General features: G+C 35.3%; 2 protein-coding genes across 5 annotated transcripts in view; one reads left to right on the top strand and one right to left on the bottom strand.

Moving 5' to 3' along the window:
* The first annotated feature begins 1,692 nt into the window (after positions 1 to 1,692).
* On the top strand, positions 1,693 to 7,060 carry LOC122719326 (septin-2). Of its 2 annotated transcripts, XM_043945040.1 has the most exons (9): positions 1,693 to 1,737; positions 2,007 to 2,124; positions 2,197 to 2,533; positions 2,628 to 2,739; positions 2,814 to 3,006; positions 3,083 to 3,210; positions 3,289 to 3,462; positions 3,539 to 3,692; positions 6,701 to 7,060. In XM_043945040.1, exons 1-9 carry the CDS (start codon positions 1,708 to 1,710, stop codon positions 6,703 to 6,705), a joined length of 1,251 nt encoding a protein of 416 aa, XP_043800975.1. In that variant the 5' UTR covers positions 1,693 to 1,707; the 3' UTR covers positions 6,706 to 7,060. The 2 variants fall into 2 exon arrangements, with proteins under 2 accessions (XP_043800975.1, XP_043800974.1); XM_043945039.1 differs by lacking the exon at positions 6,701 to 7,060 and having other exon boundaries at positions 3,539 to 3,993.
* Positions 4,060 to 20,754, bottom strand: part of LOC122719325 (growth arrest-specific protein 2-like) — a 35,370-nt gene continuing 18,675 nt past the window's right edge. For 2 of the 3 annotated variants that reach the window (XM_043945036.1, XM_043945037.1), the window contains exons 3-8: positions 12,879 to 13,003; positions 12,232 to 12,373; positions 9,130 to 9,376; positions 8,396 to 8,660; positions 7,099 to 7,224; positions 5,264 to 6,905 (exon numbers count right to left, since the gene is read on the bottom strand). In XM_043945036.1, the coding sequence (XP_043800971.1) occupies positions 6,702 to 6,905; positions 7,099 to 7,224; positions 8,396 to 8,660; positions 9,130 to 9,376; positions 12,232 to 12,373; positions 12,879 to 13,003 (1,109 nt within the window). In that variant the 3' untranslated portion in view covers positions 5,264 to 6,701. Of the gene's footprint in view, positions 4,926 to 5,263; positions 6,906 to 7,098; positions 7,225 to 8,395; positions 8,661 to 9,129; positions 9,377 to 12,231; positions 12,374 to 12,878; positions 13,004 to 20,754 lie in introns of those variants that run through there. The other variant, XM_043945038.1, reaches the window with a different exon arrangement.

Below are 20,754 nucleotides of genomic sequence, written 5' to 3'. Positions count from 1 at the left end.
GATCCACGCGGGAACAGTGTGCGCAACAAGATCACGGTGATAAGCGTGTTTTTCTACGTGGCGCGCGACGGACACTTCGCGCGAGCCGAATTCCCTCGAGAAATAAAAATGGTATCGAGAACGCGACAAACTGACATATAAATATCACTTTCTAGCGCAGCAAGTATGAAATGCGTGATTGAAAGTAATAAAAGTGCAACCATAAACTTGCTGCCGCTACGAATCTACGATTGTCGCGTTTTTTTCCCTTAGTTTATAAGCTGTTAATGATAGAATTAGTCACCACACGTGTGAATCTATGAAAATTGAAATTAAATTTCAATTGTGATAAGAAGAACGAATAGATAGATTCCGAAAAAAAAATAGAGAAAGTATTAATCGAATAAAGAGAATAAAGAGAATTGATAAAATTGAATGATGATAGAATTCAAATTTAAAGTATAACGAAACATATGGTCCGAAATGAACGGAAAAAAAAACATGTAAGCAAAGTTCTGTTTACTGTAAAAGTAGCATGACATTTGAACAAGGTTTCCAGGTTAACATTGAATATAATCATAAGAAAAAGAAGCGTTACTGATTCGCTTCGTGACCTCTCTTAATTGACTCACGTCGTATTACTATCCATTTTTATTAAACGACGAAATATTTCGCAGAATGCGACAATCGTGCACGTATTAATTGTCACGTACTGTTTGACAGGTCGGGTTGACAGATTTCGTCGGATGTCGCGAAATCGGCGGGAATGACCGTGAAATAGACAACCGGCATGCCGGATGGATTTATAAAATTTTATTGTTACTCACCAGATGAAGCACGGTGTTGACAACTTCCCGATTCGACACCTGTCCCACTTCGATCAGCCCGATCAGCACGGCGAATTTCAGGCTGTCGTTCATCGCCATCGCCACCACCTCCTCGGGCCGTTTAATGTCACTGAACGGTGGACTTTTCATGTCCGCCATTGCGACGGTTATTTAAGCTGACAACACGTTTTCCTCGCGAGGAAAATCTACGATAGTTTACACAGAAACCGTCTTATAAACGAGAGCTTTTCCTCGTCACATGATAATACAACACAAATTGATCTGCCATGTTAGAAAGTAGACACTGTTATGAGGAGTTTGCCAGTACGGCAACGCGAAACACCCTAGCGACGCGGTCGCAGTACCAACACTAACTGAGCTTGTAAATTCCTACCTGAGCGGCGTGCGCTACTATGGTGGGGAGATGGCGGGATTTATAAACTACTTAATACAAATTTGAAATTGTATGAATAAATATTAAGAAAAATTTATTTATTAAAAGATACTGATAATATCACACGGAAACAGAATGTAAATTTCAACGCTAAATAATTATAAATTATTTATGTCAAATTAACTGTCAATTATATATATTAATTTATTCTACATTATTTAATTTATTGGTTAAATGTCTATTAGTAAAATTGTTGGTTAGTTGAGAATAATCAAGTAATATTGATTAAATACGTATCAAAAATTTGGAAAGTATTTGTGTTATATATTTATAAAATCATTTTTATACATAAAAAAATAATTGCAAAATAATAGTTGATATATTTCTTTGATTGATTTCTTATCTGTTATGAATAAGCACTGTAAATTATGATGAATAATAATGTATATATGTACGTTATTACAGGGAAGTATAGATTGAGTAACGCACGCGTCATTAGTAGTAAAAATGGCGTCGGCAGACGTTGAGCGTGCCAAGGTAGGTGTCATTTTTTTTAAATTTTACACCGGTATTATATCTTATTTAGCTATTATCTCTACTGAAAGGAATTATATTTAACTGATTTTTTTTATATATAAACATAAAGTTACTCTTTGGGTGACATATATCTAATGTTTATAGTTTATAGGGCGTTGGTTCTCTGTCATAACAACAGTATTCTTAATGAAGTATTCCGTATATGGATTGTACTGCTAATTTCCGGTCAACTTATTATCGTTATAATACTTTTCATCATGTATTTTCAGATGGAATCTACCATACGTAATTTAAAATTATCTGGTCATGTTGGTTTTGACAGTCTTCCAGATCAATTGGTGAATAAATCAGTTCAGAATGGATTTGTCTTTAATATTCTCTGTATTGGTAAGTATTATAATTTAATATGAATAATGAAAATTTTTATAATTAATGTTTATAATTGTTCTTTTATAATAGGTGAAACTGGTCTTGGAAAGTCTACCCTTATGGATTCTCTCTTTAATACAAGTTTTGAATCTACTCCAAGTTCACATAATCTTCCTGCTGTAAAACTCAAAGCCCATACATATGAATTGCAAGAGAGCAATGTTAGATTGAAACTTACTATTGTTGATACAGTTGGATATGGAGATCAAATTAACAAAGAAGATAGTTTTAAAGCTGTTGTTGATTATATAGATGCTCAATTTGAAGCATATTTACAAGAAGAATTAAAGATAAAACGATCTTTGGCAACTTATCACGATAGTCGTATTCATGTTTGCTTATATTTCATTTGTCCAACTGGACATGGGTGAGACATATAAAATGATATAAAATATTTCTTGTATAAAATTTATTATTTTTTTTAATGCTTAAATACATAATTTTTATTAATATAATTGTAGTTTAAAATCAATTGATCTAGTCTGTATGAAGAAACTTGACACAAAAGTTAATATTATACCAATTATTGCTAAAGCTGATACAATATCAAAAACAGAATTACAAAAGTTTAAGGTATATACCTTAATGATAGCAATATATAAATATATTTATACATTACAAATTTTATATTCTATTATTTGTTTCAGACAAAAATTATATCTGAATTACAAAATAATGGTGTTCATATTTATCAATTTCCTACTGACGACGAAAGCGTCGCAGAAGTAAATACTAGTATGAATGCTCATGTACCTTTTGCAGTAGTTGGTAGCACAGATTTTGTTCGGGTCGGAAATAAAATGATGCGTTCTCGTCAATATCCATGGGGCACAGTACAAGGTAAAATTAAAAATTGTTTACTATTATTAGAATATATGATTTATCTATTCGTAAAATTCATTTTTTTTTTTTATAGTGGAAAATGAATCCCATTGTGATTTCGTTAAGTTGCGCGAAATGTTGATAAGGACAAACATGGAAGATATGAGAGAAAAAACGCATTGTCGACATTACGAATTATATCGTAGAAAGCGATTAGAACAGGTTTCATTGCATTACATTAAATATTTCTATAAGCGATTTAATTATAATTATAATTATATTTATAATTATAATTTATAGATGGGTTTTAGTGATGTTGATAGTGAAAATAAACCAGTTAGTTTTCAACAAACCTGTGAAGCAAAAAGATCCATCCATTTGCAAGAACTTCAACAAAAAGAAGATGAAATGCGGCAGATGTTCGTGGCCCGAGTAAAAGAAAAAGAAGCTGAATTAAAAGAAGCGGAAAAAGAGGTAAAACTATTTAATTTTTTTTTTTTTTTTTTTAATATATGTATTCTATAATATAATCGTATTTATATATTCTTAGCTTCATAATAAATTCGATAAACTGAAAAAAGATCATACAGAGGAAAAGAAAAAGCTGGAAGAAAGTAGAAAGAAACTCGAGGATGATATTTTAGAATTCAATAGGCGAAAAACTCAATTCGCTCAACAACCTCAGCATCACACATTAACACTAGGTAAAAGCAAAAAAAAATAAAAACTGACACTACTATAAATAAATGCGACATTTTGTATCTCTATATATATATGACTATTATTATTTTAATCACGTAACAATCAATTACTAAAATTGAAATTAAATTATTCAACATGCCCAAACATTATAATTTTTATTGTATTTTTACGCATTTCTTTACTTATAGATTAGATATCAGACTGATTATTATGACAAAAGTGATTTTTACCAAATTTAATTTTTTGTATTAACATGTGCACTTTAAAAAAAAAAAATAAAGATATATTTGTTACTTACAAATACATTCATTTTAATTAATTATAGTATAAATATCTAAAAGATTCATAATTAAATATTTTATTGTTCAACAAAATATAACAATTAACATAATAGTATCATACTTAAATAAAACTAATATTATTAGCGGCATATGTATGTACGTTATATGAAATATACGAACTGGTTATGAGATATACTTTCACAAAAGCATGTTTTGATTACTAACATTAAATAAAAAAGTGGAATATATGATATAATCATATCACATTATGAATCATGAGAAAATAAACAAAATATGATTTTGGATAGTGGATAGTGTCAAAGATACCTATCGTGCAATGAAATATTTATAATTTCATTCATAATTAAACTTCATTTCACTTTTCAACAAAAAAAATTTGCGAAACTTATAGCATTATATAAATGAATTTACACGATAGCAACTAATATAAACAAAACGCGTGATATTATATCCACAAATATAAAATTTCGTTTGACGAAAAATATTTTAAAATATTCTGCGTCGAATTAAACAGGTACATACAACTTAACCGTAGTATATATATACTTATCAAATAACGCATTTACGATAATAATAATATAGTATGGCGGAATAGTTTTATTCGCGCGTAGTAATAATGACACTATGAAATAAATTTGCTTTTATCATTACATTTGCAATCGATTCTGTTATAATTTACAAATAAATACACTTTGCAAATAAAATATGTAAAGAACGAAACAGATATGTAGAGAACGATTACAGACTACGCGTCGAATAATAATTTAAAAAAAAATAACACTATGGTACAAAATCAATTTAAACGAGAGAAAGGAAAAGGTCTAACAAAACAAAAAGCTCTGAACGACAACGTTAATAGCCTCAACGTGCCGACATTGCTCGTCGTATATTTCTTTGCTTTGGTATTCCTTTGCACACTGTGTCCTTGCATTTCTGTGAACCGAATAAATACACGTCGCCTTGTAATTTCGATACAATACGTCCTTTGTTACTCCTTATCCTACGTATTTATTATAAAAGTACAAAACATATATTATGGCAGTTATCGTAAAGCATTTTGCATGTTAGCCGATTTAATATGTATCGATTATGTGCCAAAGTGTAAGAATTATCATCAGGGTCGGTATATAATTATAAGAATAATGTAAAAAGTTAGATTTTTATTTTAATAATGAAAAAAGTTCAAAGATATTCTTTGAACATGAAGCATAATGATATTTCGAGTCAATTTCTTGACACGATTATTTCATAATAATCTAACGATAAATAATATATAATATAAATACTTAAATATTTTAAGCGTGCGATTAATCGATTTAACCGACCCTGTTTTTTTATTTATTATAATCTATGTGCCTTACATTGTTTATTGCGAAAAATATTTAAGTGCACTACGAGATTCACCCATATGGGCCGCAGCAATGACCAAGTACAAATAAGTAATTATTATCGTGTATTCATTTTATCTTTTTTCTCGTTTGTCCATAAAATAGGCAGAAATCCCGCAATCTCTTAAACGATTATCTATCCCTTAAAGTTTGCATTTTTACAAAAGACGGAGTCGTTCGATCAAAAAGCACAATTTTCTGTAATTCTATTTAGCCTGATAAACATCGATTTAAAATTACCTGAGTCCTTAATTGCACTTTCTTCTAATTATACGCATAGATCGACTACGAAACTGAGGCAAGTTGTTCGAGTCGCAATGGACAGACTGTTCATCATTACATTCGATATAAACGATATTCCGATAAACTATTATTGCCCGTGGTCGTTTCGACGTATATGTATACCATTACAAACTTTGGTCATTGCGGTATTACGACTACCTCTACCAGGTGCATTGCCCTCCCATCTATTTCTGTTAGATAATTTCCAAATCAAGCGTTAATATGCCTATCATCCGTGGAATGCATGACACTTAAACGTTTACGAATTGAAAGGCAAGTCTTTGTATTCCTAAATGAACAACTTACACGAATATATAAGGAAGAATATATAAATAAACGCAAGTCGTATTTTTATACGTACATGTATAGTACATAGCTTGTAATATAAACACAAAATATAACCTTATATGAGTGTATAAAAAAAACGAGTGAACGTAAATAAATCTATACAATATACAATATTCGTCAAGATTTATACATATATGAAAATGAAGGAATATCAAGGAATATCGTTTCCTCGATATTAAAGAAAGATGACATATTAACACGCTTGTTAGAACATACGTGAAATGTTAGTGCTTCCCAGGCGTATTAAATGTAAGAAAAAATAGTGCCATCCTCTGTATAATTTATACATATGTGACAGATAATGGTGTTACACAAATCTAGTGTATGCATATAAATCATGAGAGTAGCACAAAGATACATTGGGCTGATAGTTTTTCATATGATATCCGAAAAAACCCTCGATATCGATCAACACACTATGCGACAGTGGTTGGAAAGAAGGAAGATATATCGTTTTTCAAAAATGCTACTGACCTTTCTTTATTCCATAAAGAATTCAAGCATGCACATATGTTTTCGCGGTTCAATCTATCAGCTTGGTATCCTTGCAACCTCTTATGTTTCAGAAACAGAAACGCGGAACGAGAGTTGACCCTGTCGAACGTGTTGTTTCTCTACTTGTACGAAACGAACCAACAGCAATATGAACGTGATAGTAGCGTGGATTTGTAACAGGCACTGTGCTTTTAGGCTAGCGGGCCGAGACGGATTCCGGCGGAGGACTGCGATACTTGGCGCGAATGGGAAGAAAGTTGGTGTGCTTGTTGCCGTGAGGAGAAGGCGGCGTGCTCGCGTTGAGAGTCCTCACCTGACAAGGGTCGTGCCTCGCCAAGAAATGTTCCAAGGTGTCCCAGCCCCCGCCTACTCTGACCATCATGTGTCTCCCCTTCAAAAGCTGCGAACAAGTCGGATATTTGTTATTATACATAATTAGAGACGCGCTTTCAATTCGTCAACGAGTTAAAAAATGCAAAAAGTTTCTTCCGGTTCGAGCAAATTGGAAATATAGTATTTCTTTTTTTTTCGTTCATTCGCAATTTTTTAAACTTTATTTATTTACTTATAAACGATACGAATATCGTACGTACCCTGATGAAGACATTTCGCCCAGCGATATGATACCGTCCTTCGCCAACCTTTCGCACCTTCAGTTTGGAGCATCTCTCGGAGGGACATTGGCAAAGTCTCTGCACAGCCTCTGTAGCTCTTCTCACCTAAAAAACGAGCGAGCATGTCATATCACGATGTAAAAGCTGGCATATCGAGGCGACATATTTTTACGTTCCAGACAGACGAAGAGTGATCGTCCGTCACCGTGAGATAAATCGGTTCGACGTGTCGCGGGGGAAAGTCGATGCAAAGACCTCTCGGAACATCCGCTCCGTTGCATGTAGGAATCCGACACGCGAGGATCCACGAGCGTGCAAACGCATACGTGAAAAAGCTTAAAGCGATCGTTCGCCTCCATTGTTTCTCTCCCTCTCTTCGTGGCCGGCATTCATGGTGAACGTGACACGATGCAACTTGCTCGTGTGCAGTAAATTGCACGCTCGTGGTCAATGTTACCTGTATTTCTTACGTAAGAAATGCAATTAATTTTTTCGAAGGATGTAGAGCACTAATTTTAACACTTGAGATAAAATGCTTGGTATTACGTGTCAATTAAACTACAGGTTTGGCGACCATTGTTCGTTGGATAATAAAGGGTTTTGCACTTGTGAGTAATTTCTGAATGAGTGATTCTTGAGCAAAGTTAATGATGAATGAAATATTTTGAAACGAACAATTTTTTATATATTATGTAAGATAAAAAGTAAAATGCAATAGGAGGATTTCAATTGAATTTATTTTGATTTTTTCCTGTTGATTTAATTCCTGGTATTTCTGAATGATCTTCAATAGTGAAAAAAAAGAAATTTTTAAACCTGTCTCGAGATTATTGAAATTGGATTATCGTGTACTCGAGTAAATTGCTGTTTTATTTATAACTTTCAATATAAGAATTAATAGAAAGTAATCGATGCATGAATAGTTGAATCAATAATGGTGGAAGTCGATAAACAGAAAATTTAATTGAAATTCGTCATTAATAATTTAAAACCCCCGTTAAAAAAATTATTCATATGCTGTTATGCTATATGCATTGATAAAGTGTTGCATTTTAATTCATAAGTAAAATTTACGATTCTAGATACGTATCGGTGCAATTACTACGAGAATGAAGGAGTTCACTTTAAAAAAAAAAAAAAGAAAAAAAATCAAGATCTCTTGATTTACAAACGAATAAAATAAACATAATAACATTATTCGTTTTCCAAACTTACAATTTTTACAATTTTCTTCTCACGAATCGCTCTCATCTCAAATGAAAAAAAATCACCGTACCTTGCGATCGAGTTCCGTTATTGGACCCGTGTGCTCTGGTGGCTCGGCCGGCGAGGGCAAAGGTGAACTAGTCGGCGATGGAAGCTCGTCCGGATCCTCCGCGCTTCCACGTGACCAGTCATCCTCGGTCGTGTCGCTCGGTTCCCCATCGCTACCTTTTGGTGGCCCATTATCGCTCATCGACCTTCTCATTTCGGGCTCGTGCGTCACACCGTTGCTCGGATCCAGCCATCCTGTCGCCGTCAACGCGACTTCTGATGCTGAACTGCAAAAATAACCCCCCGAAATTGGGTTGAAGAACAATCGAAGAGAGGATTCTTTTGTCTCGTTACCTAAATTTCAACCACTAGAGACTCTGAATGAATCGAGATGTTAATCAGAAGCACTCTCGAGAAACTCTTTTGTCACCAGATTTTCGGTTTTTCTCACACTCGTATTCGCGTCACGTCTCTTTTTAAGATTATTATTATTATTATTATTATTATTATTATTATTAGAATGTAGATCACGATTTTAAATCGAATAAAAAAAAAAAAAAAATCTTACTTTTTCTTATCTTTATATAATCTCGATTCATTTTTTTATTTGACAAACACCAGGAATCATATTATCACTAATTGTGTAATCTTCTCTCCGGAGACAAATATAAATCGAGTATCAATTGCACGGTAACAACCTTGTCAAGAGCAGAGGATATAAATGGAAATAGGAAATGGAAATGAAAACGCACGTACCTGCTGTGTTTGATCTTCTCTGAAGGAGGTCTGGGCGTTGCGGTCGGTGACGGTGATTGAAACTGCCAAGAAACCAGACTGCTGCGGGATATACCGCTATCAGACAGACAGTGAAGATCTCGCTCTTGTTCGGCGGCGATTTCCCTCTCGAGCTGCACGAGTCCTGGTGGTTCGACGGAATACCTCGACGCGAGTCGGGCCACTTCCAACAGGCACAACACAACGTTTCTCGGCTGTCCATGTAGAACTTTAAAATTAAACATGATGGGATATAATATAATACTATCTGTGACACACATATTTTTAATGTGCGTTTCACAGATAAATAAAAATGTAATAATAAATGTAATTAAATAGAAAATTTTATTCGATGGGATGGGATATTTTTAACGTGGAAAGTAATCCTTGTTAAAGATCACGTGTTATTAACTTTTCACGCTCTTTCACTTGGCGGAAATTTATACGAGAGCATTACTTGATACCATTACTTATCAGAGCTATTGCTCTCAAAGAGCATCCCTCTTAGCTTATCGTATCCCTCGAGTGTTTTTGCAACTTGATACGATAAGCGCTGAAACATATGTGAAGAAGAACTGGAGAATCGAATTTCTTTTAACTATTCCTCAAAAAAAAAAAAAGAAGACCTTAAATAAGAAATTTAAGGTAATAGATGATATGCTAAATTGATGATAAATGGTACACGTGGTAATTTGTACATTTTTGATTTTAAATTAAAATAGAAATCGTTTGCTTAAAAATCGCTAATTAAAAAAGAATTAAAATGCATTTAACTTGCAAGTTTTATCAAATTTAGATATTTATTTACGATACACTGATTTAGAATGTATCAAAAAAACGGTTCATACAGTAACCGGTTACATATTTATTTATAAGAAACGAGAGAGATTATTGGAGCATAAAAATCGTTACAATTCGCGTTCAAAGTCAGGTGAAACGTACAGGTTGAAACAAAAAATTTCTATTTTAAATTTATTATTTAGAATTAAAATCTTATTTGAAAATCAATGTATTACTGTTACACTATTTACAGAATATTATTTAATACGCTATTCACAGGATAAAATCGCAAGTCAGACTAGAAACGAGCGAGAATTTACGATCGTCTCATCTACCCTAGAGGGGAAAAAAAATGTAGATGTCTATTTACAGAACATAAGCGGTGACACCCTCGACCTTCTTCAACTCCAATTGTAATTGATCAATTCAGCCTACATTTCGTGGTACATCTCATTTATTCATTCAAGTAGATCACTTTAACCAAACGAAATGGTCTTTATATTCGTCACAATAAAATTTTAACTACATCTATTCCAGGAAAACGGGGATGAACATTCAAATAATCGAAGAGAATAAAATTTCTTTCATAATCGAAAAATAAAATAATAATAATAATAATAGTAATATTTCAAATACGAGAACTCTGTTTTTTTTAATGGAGATTCAGACAAATTCATTCTTGAGAGAAATGATAGATATTCAAACTTTTTAAATCCATTTCAATTACTCCCTCGAGCCATTTGCATTTTGCGATCCATGGATTTGTAAAATGACAAAAAAAAAAAAAAAGCTTTGTTCTACGATAAAAGTACATTTCTGATGATTTTACGTTTCTAGCTCGACGACGAGGCTCTGACACGAAAATCTAGATTCACGGTTTCATGTTCTAATGGAGAAGAATTTCAAACACGACGTGTTCCACAAAACGAAACAAAGACGAAAAAGAAAAGCTCCGCCATTATATTTGTCCAACTTGTATCGAGCTGCATTTTAGGCTCTATGTCAGATTGAATTTAACCAGTCAACGATTCATTCTATTTCAGGTATCATACCATATGAATACATTGAATTGACATAAGGAATATGTATACGAGTTAAAAAATTAGAGTAAATAGAAATCTTTTTCATTGTATTAATAATAAAATATCTGTTTTTCAATAAGAAAAAAAAAAATAGTGAATTGAATTAACACGTTTAATATTATAATCCATTTAATATCATCTTCACTTTTTTCATGATATATATCAAAAAATATAATGAAATTTTCATAATAATGTGTGATGTGACACTTACACTTCTACGATTCTCAGTCCGCCATATGTGAGAAACGTAAGTTATTAATAGAATCTGTATTAAATTAACTCTTGACACGCCATCTGTGTATTTCTTCGTACAAAACACACATTAACATACGTAATATCATTTTAAAATCCTGCTTAACATTATCAGTATTAGATATTGCGTTAACGATCGAAATAAATATAATTATCATTGAAGAAACTTTCGTGGTGATTATTTATATTATCGAAGAGAAAAGATACTAAAGATACCTATCGAATCTACTACCTAAACGAATCTAGAGATCACTAGCTTCGAAAGTTCGAATTATTATCATAAACTAAGAAGAAAGTAAATTTCGAGAAATAAAGTAAACTTATTCCGCGGCATTCCTATTGTTTCCATTCACAACACTTCAATTATCCGCATAATTAAGCACAAAAAAGTGAAGAAAGAAAAAGTTAATATCGAAAAAAATAAAAAACTTCTGTACAAATTCACTTTCTAATTTCTATAAGAACGCCTTTATTTCCTAACGTCATATTCATTAACGATCAACACTACATAAAAAACCGTCGACATAGAATAAAAAAAATTCTAACAAAGAAATCCTTCACAGATACCATCGATCCATACTCTTTTCATACTTTTTCCAAACATTCACGATCCATTTCCTTCGTTGTGAACCGATTTTTACTCAATTTTACGAAACTTCTCCGTTTCCGGTTACATCATCACCAACACTTATTGTTTTTTCGTTTCGTTTTTGGAAGTCGGTGGAGAGCGCGAAGGGCTTGTTTCGATCGTTTCCACCGCGAGACACGATTAATTCGCGCCGATTGCTCTCCTTTCGCGGCCGTTTTGAATTTGCATAAGCCACGCGCGCGGCAGTCAGCCGGCGTAATTGGCGGGATTTCGGTTTTAATCGGCTCGAATGTGACGGAGCTGCATCCGAGGGAACGGGTGTTGATATACGGGGCGAGTCGATTCGAGGGAATTAAGATTGATTAGGGGAATCTTCCTTACCGAGATCGTCGCTCTCGAATAGAAGATTCTCGTGCACGCCCAGACGCCTGCAGAATTGTATAAAGTTCTCCATGTTGTCGCGGGAGAAGAAACTGCGACGGGCTGCGTTCTCCCAGCAACGGCCTTTTATCACCGGTAGGGGCTGAAAAATTAATCTAGGATGTGATAAGAATGATAATGGAATGGACAATCTAATCTGATATTTTTGTTATTAACGCATAACAGCTGTGTGTCATAAACCATTGAATACTCTATTAACATATAAATTTTTTATAATTGAAATGTTTCAAGTTATAATATCTCTTGAGAGTGAAATTGGAAACATTCTGCACGCATTTCAATATTCCATCGATAAAAACGATAATGTATGGAGCGTATCTATGTTTCTAAATACGATGCTAATAATCAAAGTAATTGTTTTTCTATAAAATAAAAATATAGAAAGAGAAACAATCGTCATAAAAATATTCGATAAATTTTTTCCAATTTTCAATTGGAATTGGAATTAATTACGATGATTAAATTTAAAAGAAAATGCATGGAGAATAAGTGAAAAAAGAGATCAAATAAAATCGCATTACATTTCGATCAATACCGATTCACATTCGCATCCAATTTTCGTGCCACTTAACAAAAGAATTACTCACCCCTTTCGCTCTTCCAGCGTCGATCGCCGTCCTCGCCTTTTCCTGTATAACCCTCGCCAATCGACACACCACCACGCCATTGTCCAAAGCGTCGAAGAAGTTGTCTCCCGATACAATTTCAGAGTCTGAAAAACGTGGAAGAAAGAAGAAAAAAAAAAAAAAAAAAACGATCGTAAGTCTTTCACCGCCTATCCACACGAATGCAAATTTTTGTTGTTCTTCTCGTGGCTCTCGAAACACGTTCCCGTGAAACGACATATTAATCTTCGCGTCTGCTCAACGTATTGCGTAAACGGTCACTCGAAAGCAGTCAAGAGCATCGACGAAGTGGCGTCATTGTTGGAAACAATGGGGCGATCCCCCTTTTAGTTCTCCGAAGTCGAATTCTTTTCGACGAAACGAGGGTGAATTCTCGCTTTGTCGCGGAATTTATCGCGTACAGGTTCTCAAGGAAAGAATTTTAAGAGGAATGGAACTCGTGAAAACTTATTACCAATTTTTTAATTTATCCAATAATTGATAAAACTCTATTTACTTTTTTACAAAATTGTATAAATACCACTGTAACTCTAGCATAAATTATGCAAATCGTCCAAAACCGAATTAAATCGAAATGCTACTCCGTGACCATTCCGCCATCTTTCTTTGTTGTATCGCCAATCCGTTATCCATCGGCTTCTTCCAATTATAAATTCGAAAAGGAATCGAGAGCTCGTCACCGAACACAGTGCTGAAAATCCAATTTAACGTCACTACCGCGTGGAAGGGAAAGCGAATTAATCCTCGAAAGGCGTGTTGACGCGCTATCGCGGCTCATCAAAGGCGACAGAGGTCTTCGAGATGACACGACCATCAGGGGACGTGAGAAACCTTTCGATCGACCGCTTCAGATTTATCTACGGTAATCGTTCGAGTTCGATTCGCCTTCGTATTCCTCCTTCGATCTTTTCCACCTAGCACACCTTCTACCACACATCGCTATATATTGGCCCACGAAAAATTGAACATGCCGTAAGTGACTTCGCGGTGGTATGCTCGGTCAACCGAGAAACGATCTAGCCGAGACACTCTCACGATAGGCCAACTCGTGCGTGACTGAACGAAATCATTTCAATTTCGTTCGTTCGCCGGGTTGTAAACAGGATCAAGGACGAGATTTTTCGAATCGGTGGTAGCTGTCTGAGCGATCTGATGAATGTATACAGGGTGAACCTTCTAATTTGGCCACTTCGTATGATTCATATAAACATTTCAGAGATAAATTTATTAAGTATAGGAAAAAATAACTAATAAGCATAAGCATCTCTGATCAAAATTAATATATATTGATATTTACTTATAAAAGGTTGGAGCATGCGATTGCACTAATTTTCTATAAGCCTCAAACCTTAAGAATATTCGAGGAGTTGGGTTAAAAAGATTAATTAGCTCGAATTTTATTTTTCTTTCCCTTACCCCGATAAATTCAAAATTCTACTCGTATCATACATATTTGTACCTATTCACACATCACCTAATCACTCGCAGTAAATAAGAAAATATTTACAAAGCAAAAGTGAAAATACGGCAAAATAAGAAGCATAAGAAACAAGAGGACTCACCCTGTATAAATACAGGGCGCGCACTTTGTGCAGAGAGAATGCAATACGTAAGCGCACCCACGTTTCTCCCACGCTGTTGTTATAGATCGAGAGACGGGCAGGGAATCTAAGGAAAAGCCGATTGGGCCGCGACACGATCCGTGCCACGTTATATAGATATAGGCGGGATACGATGGGAAATAGGAACTAGGTTGGGCTGACGGAGCGATAAAGCCTCGTAGATACGGATGGTAATGAGAACCAGCGTCGTTGCTCGTGACTCGACCCGGTAACAATAGGGTTGCACCCGGGGCAGAACGGGAAAAAAACTGTTAACGGGCAGGCTTGCGGAGTAAAGTCCATCACACGTTGCTCCTTGTACAAGAGACACACGTGCGCTTTCCGTGTGTCTCTTTCCTCCCCTCCTCCGTGTTTACCGCGCGTATACACACACGTACGTGCAATACGGCTCGCGTATATACACAACACGTACGGTTATGTGGGATCTGGCTCGCGAATATCGTTCGAATATGGCCGCCGGCGAGACACAATGCGAGCGAAGCGAGCTCGTGATAACGACGATTTCGCTCTCGCGGGACGTTTAACCCTCTCGCTCGATCTTGCGAAAGATCACGAGGCGTATTTGCGACGACCAATAGGCGGCTCGATCACCCGGAACCGCGGTGGCGCGGATCTAATTTATGTTCGACGTTATACGAGGGGGAGGAGGAGAGGCAATAACGCGGCGGCGCCGTTTAAGGAAAAGGTGCGCGGAGGGTATCCGATAATTAGGCTGTAGAAATTCCGTGTGAATTTCGATGCAGGGTGAATGGTTTCACCAATTATAAAGCTTTTGTGTTCTTTTTTTTTTTTTTTTCAAATGTAATTACATTCGGATGACGGATGATGGAAAAAATGAATATAAATTGATAGTATATAGGTGTAGCTTTTATTAATTTTGATTTGCTGGTGTTAATGAATAAATAAGAAGTGTGATTGAGTGCAAATATCCTCCTTTCGTTTACGAAACGCAAGACAAAAATCCGTATGCTTTAAATCCGTTGCTGCAAGTATCTCATAAAAGTTATAGATATCATAAACTTGGGCGCACCTTTTTACACAATGACCCATATTTGATATATCATAATATAGCGGTGTGGTTGATGCAATCGACTTGGAAATTATTATGCACCAATAACAATGTTGTGTACTTTCAATATATGTATCGAATCTGGAATGAAAATTGAGCAAGTATGGACAACTTATATGGAGGGATAATTTTATGACCTTGTTATAAAAAGTAAATGCTTCCGACAAATTCATCCATCTCTCTTCCCTCGGACGGTCTTTAATAACACGATGATTATGCATAACGATAACAAGCTCACAGCTTGGCCTCCATTTTCTTCGTATCCTTGATACGCTACCCTTCGATTTTAACATTCGACCTCTTTATTCCGATCCTTTTTCAGAATGTTCCGCAGATGTCGTCCTTGGCATTGTTCGATCGATGCATTAATTCCAACACGATACATTACTGCAATAACCAGTTACCATAAAACACGCTGCGACAACTTTTATTTCATCATTATCGGACCCCACACAGTCTGTCTCCGAACAGAGAAGAAAATGAAAAGAACGCAAGAACACAAATATGCTGTCATTTCTTGCACGGCAGATATGCTAGAATTTGTCATTTCTCCAAGTGAAATAAAAGCATTGAATGGATATTACTTGTACAGATAGGTTGTTATCGTTTGGAAGAGTTTCATTATGGTTCTTGCGGTGTGAGAGCGGTTTTATTCTTCGTATTTTTCATGGGGTTATTAGTTATTAGGCTGCATTCATCGCATTGATCAGGATTGCTCGTGAAGCAAGGAAAACACAGGTCTTTTATACTGTTGCTTGATCGAAAATGCTAGTAGACACCTGCGTGAACGTAACATTATTGTGAAATATTCGTAGGGATATGAATATGAAATGTAAGATGGAACGAATATAACAGGTTTAAGATTGATGAGATTTAAAGTAATTTCTCGAGAGAGGTTTGTACGTTTTTTTTTCTTTTTCTTTTTGAGAAATGACGTTTTCCAATCGTCCTTAAATTGATATTTAATAGCTAATCATCATTCTCTCAAAGAGATCTGTTGTAAACACATGATCCTTACAAGTGTAATTTTGCCACTATTGTAAAACAAAATTATACATCCCACATATGGAAATTCGTCAAATTATGACAATCATAACAATTGACTAATTATTTGACGCATACAATATACAGCAATTTTTATTCGTATTCAAGTAAGAAACTTCTATTTTCAACATTTCATTATAAATGGATAATCAAAGGAACGAATTGCAAAAATTTAAAAAAATTTTCTAATAAATAAAACATGATAAAAAATATATATTCGAATCGTTTCGTGCTCAATTTCGTAGATGAACTCAGAGATCTGACTCGTGCGATTCACGGTTCGGTAGAGATCCATGGCCCGTGCCGAACGAGCGACCCATTCGCAAACATTCCCTCGTTCTTTCATCCATGATCCCACCGAGCCCTCCCATAAGCGCGTGCATATTCGTCTATGCGTACACTGTACGCCCATTATGCGTAATGCGGCTTCAGGTAGCCGCGATGCAGGGAGAAGAAGTGGCACGAAGGAAGAGGGGTGCCCGGCCAACTTCCGGTTGAGTCAGACACCCGGGCTGCAGCCGGCCCAGACACCCAGGGTGTGGGTCGAAAGGTCCTATCTTTTCGCATTATTTTAATAATCGTGGCTAGGAAATAATTCGGATTAATTTTTCTTTCTTCAAGTGCCGGATGCTAGATTAAAATCGTTGTAGACGTGATATAACGTTGAGATAACGTTTAGAATCGCAATCCTGTTTCGTATGATAAATAAGATTGGAATAATGCCCCTTCCTTCCAATTTTAAATAATGGAATATCTTAATTATTACAATGAATTTTTTTCATAAGAGTTAATTCAGAAGAATTATGCTCAAAAAAGGGAAACACTTCGAGATCCTATTCGAGGGTCGCGATCCATAAGTAGGGGAATCCAAAGCGTAGGTTGGTTTTTGCGAGGACTTAATGGAATGAAGATGATGATGATGATGATGATGATGATTCACGAAAGGCTGACACGTGTTAAACAGTGGATGATTGAAATCGTGTGGGACAGAGACGATGATTGTTTCGTGGATAAGATTATTCAGAATTGTTGGATTTAACACGGATAGTTGTTCGAGTTGTGCATAGTTTAAGTAGCTTTGTAGAGCCTATATATCTTTGTATAATTGGAAAACGTTGCCTCTTCAACATTGTGCGAAACGATGTCGTTAATCTTTCGCATCGTTAACCTTGATTGACCAAATCGAGAATCGTTTCTATGATTCTTAGATGTTCGCATTAGTTAGGACAAATCACTTTCGAATTGCATCGCGTGTACATCTGTTCAAACTATAAATAGGATCAAACTATAAATCGATTTTTTTATAGTGATGAATTATTTTGTTTTATGCTTTTGCAAAATTGAAAATGTTCTGTAAGTAGAAAAAGCCTTCGATTACAAAACATCAATATTCAAACAACCCTCTTCCATACCAATCAACCAATTACGACACTCCCCATACATAATACTATAATGCAGAGAAGTGTCTGGACATTACTCGCTTCCTTTTAACATAGGATGTAACATAATTACAAATAAATCTATATTACTTCGTAACATCATTCGAGCATCAAAGTATACACACAGAATAATCGTGTAACAACGCTATTAACTAACCACCAATCTATTTTATATAAGAAATCGATCACCGAAACGTAACGAGTTCCAATTTCCTTCTCTCGATAGAAAAGGAAAAAAAAAAAAAGAACCCTCGTTTACGAAACTTTAATTCGAAATTCACGGTAACCAAAACCCAATCGTCACGATATAAAAAAAAAAAAGGGGAAAAAAGTTATCCACACAAAAAAAATCTTTTACTTCGTTCTTAAACCGACTCCATATCGACTATCCGCCAACCATCGAATATCACTTTGGAATCATATTCGAACCGCAATCGACGTCCGTTTACATTTCGAACGAGAAACGCTAATTGGAGCAACGTTCGTGGACACACTCGAAATAATTCAGTTCAAACAGCGAAACGTCATCGGTTATTTTTTCCCCAGGCGCAAACACCCCGGTTGTCGCTCACCCTCGCGCATTAACCCCTCCCCCCATGCAGATTGAATGCAGACGGGAGAGTTGACCGCCACGCTGCATTTCAAGCGGTCCTCCTCCTCCTCCTCCTCCTTCTCTTCCTCCACCGCCGTTAACGCTCGCGTGGGTGTGGATGTGCACGCTTCAATCCGTACACACCGGCGGAACGAGAATAGTAACTACACGGCAGAGGTACCCACACACGATTCCAAAGGGTGCCGACCTATCTCTCGTCCCGTTGCTCCGTAGCTTTGAAGCTGGGATGGAGACCGACCATGTGATATTACACACCGATATAATTAGAGCCGTATAGTCGTCAACATCGACATAACGGAGATCGGATTTGTTTCGGTTGTTCTAGTCGTTGCCGGATATTATACATAAATATTGGAATACTTGAAATAGATGAGATGGATTATCGGGATTATTAATGATATTATTGTTACCCTTATGAAAATAATTATATAATTGAAATACGAAAATTTTCTTTAAGATTTTTTTTTTTTTTAATCGATATAATTCGAACGAGTTTGTGATTCGTAATTCGTTTTTCTAGAAACTTTTTATCTATATTGTCGTTTATTTTATAACACGAGTCTTTTTTGAAGATTCGAAGGAATATTTTAATCATAATGATTCGTTCGTGTGATTTGTTCATTGATCATTTTTTTTGCCTACTTCCATAAGTATACGATGTTTTATGAGTACACAAGCGTATCTGTACGACCACGTAAGAGCGCAAATATTTATCAAACTACTTTTGAAATCAGTACTAACTTCCTACACGCGATATCAATGCTTTCACGAAGGGAAGGAATAATAGCATCAACTGTCAACTAGCAATTTAATACATCCTGTACCTACATGTTCAAAAAAATAAATATTAAAACAAAGATTGGTTGATTATAATAATTTAAATGAAATGAAATATACGAAATGTATGAAAACTCAAATTACGTACGCCAAAAGGATCACGCACAAAACTCGTCTCGACTGTTACATTTAACAATCCTCCTTCGTTGATAAATCTCGAGCGACCATATTTCGCGTAATTCAAAGCAATCTGCATCCCAGAAAGACGACACGTCGGTTCTCGTATCACTCGTTTCTCTCCGAGAGACCGCCTCGTGTCGTAATCCTTCATGGTGGTCCAGATCTTGCGGCTGGATTCTTCGAGGTCGCATGAAACCGCGATCGTCAACCGTTCACCAAAAAATATATGGCCACGCGTTACAGATATTTCGTACGGTAACAACCTTCCTTGACATCGTTAACAACGTATCCGGTAATCGAAGATTAAAGCCGAAACGGTTGCTTGTAGCCATTTCGAGATTCGAGATTCATCCTTGATCAGGATGAATCGGCATTGCACGAAACACGGATCGCCAATTAGATAAACGAATTTATGTTAAGAGCGGAATCATTGTTCGAACATGGAATCAGATTGAAATCGATTAAGGGTTATTGGAATATTGGATATACGGTGATTCGAGTTAATATTTGGATAATGTGTGTACAAAATTCGTATATACGGAGTGCCTTACGATAAAAGGAGATTTGAAATTTTTCCACGTGTAAATATAAATGGAAATGTAGAATAAAATTTCTTCGTTTAAAATCTCGTTTTTGAAAAAAAAGGATCGAATTCTCGATTTAAAATTTTTTAAATTTGATATTTTTTTAAAAAAAAAGGAAATATTATTCTATAAATTTTTCATATATTTTTGGATGTAAAAGTAGGATAAAGTAAGATTATTTACTCATTAGAATACATTTTAGTGACGACGTTTGATGGATCGGGACGGTTCTATTTTACGCATCAATTCTATCGTACGTATCGTCACCGTATTTGGAAAGTAGTAGTTCAGAAAGGCGGTCATACCACTATCTAAAAGATCGAAAAAGGTCTTAGACTTTCTATGAACTGTCGGTTCATAAAAAAAAATAGAAATTTCTACGATAAAAAGAATATTTCTCCGATTGATCCTCCGATGAAAAATTAACTTTGCTCCCGATATTTATTATTTCTTTAATCTTACAAATTCTTTCTAATCTTAAAGAGTTTGGAAAAAAAAGAAACACGAAT

Source organism: Apis laboriosa, unplaced genomic scaffold (genome assembly GCF_014066325.1).
Source record: "Apis laboriosa isolate Shangri-la unplaced genomic scaffold, ASM1406632v1 scaffold74_cov149, whole genome shotgun sequence".
NCBI classification, from domain to species: domain Eukaryota; kingdom Metazoa; phylum Arthropoda; class Insecta; order Hymenoptera; family Apidae; genus Apis; species Apis laboriosa.
This window is presented reverse-complemented; position numbering and strand designations above follow the sequence as displayed.

What these genes read in the sequence shown, in the direction of transcription:
- LOC122719326 (XM_043945039.1), top strand. Translation starts at nt 1,708, where the DNA reads ATGGCGTCGGCAGACGTTGAGCGTGCCAAG. An exon ending in CAGACGTTGAGCGTGCCAAG is followed by an intron (nt 1,738 to 2,006) that starts GTAGGTGTCATT and finishes ATGTATTTTCAG; the next exon opens with ATGGAATCTACCATACGTAA. An exon ending in GTAGAAAGCGATTAGAACAG is followed by an intron (nt 3,211 to 3,288) that starts GTTTCATTGCAT and finishes TATAATTTATAG; the next exon opens with ATGGGTTTTAGTGATGTTGA.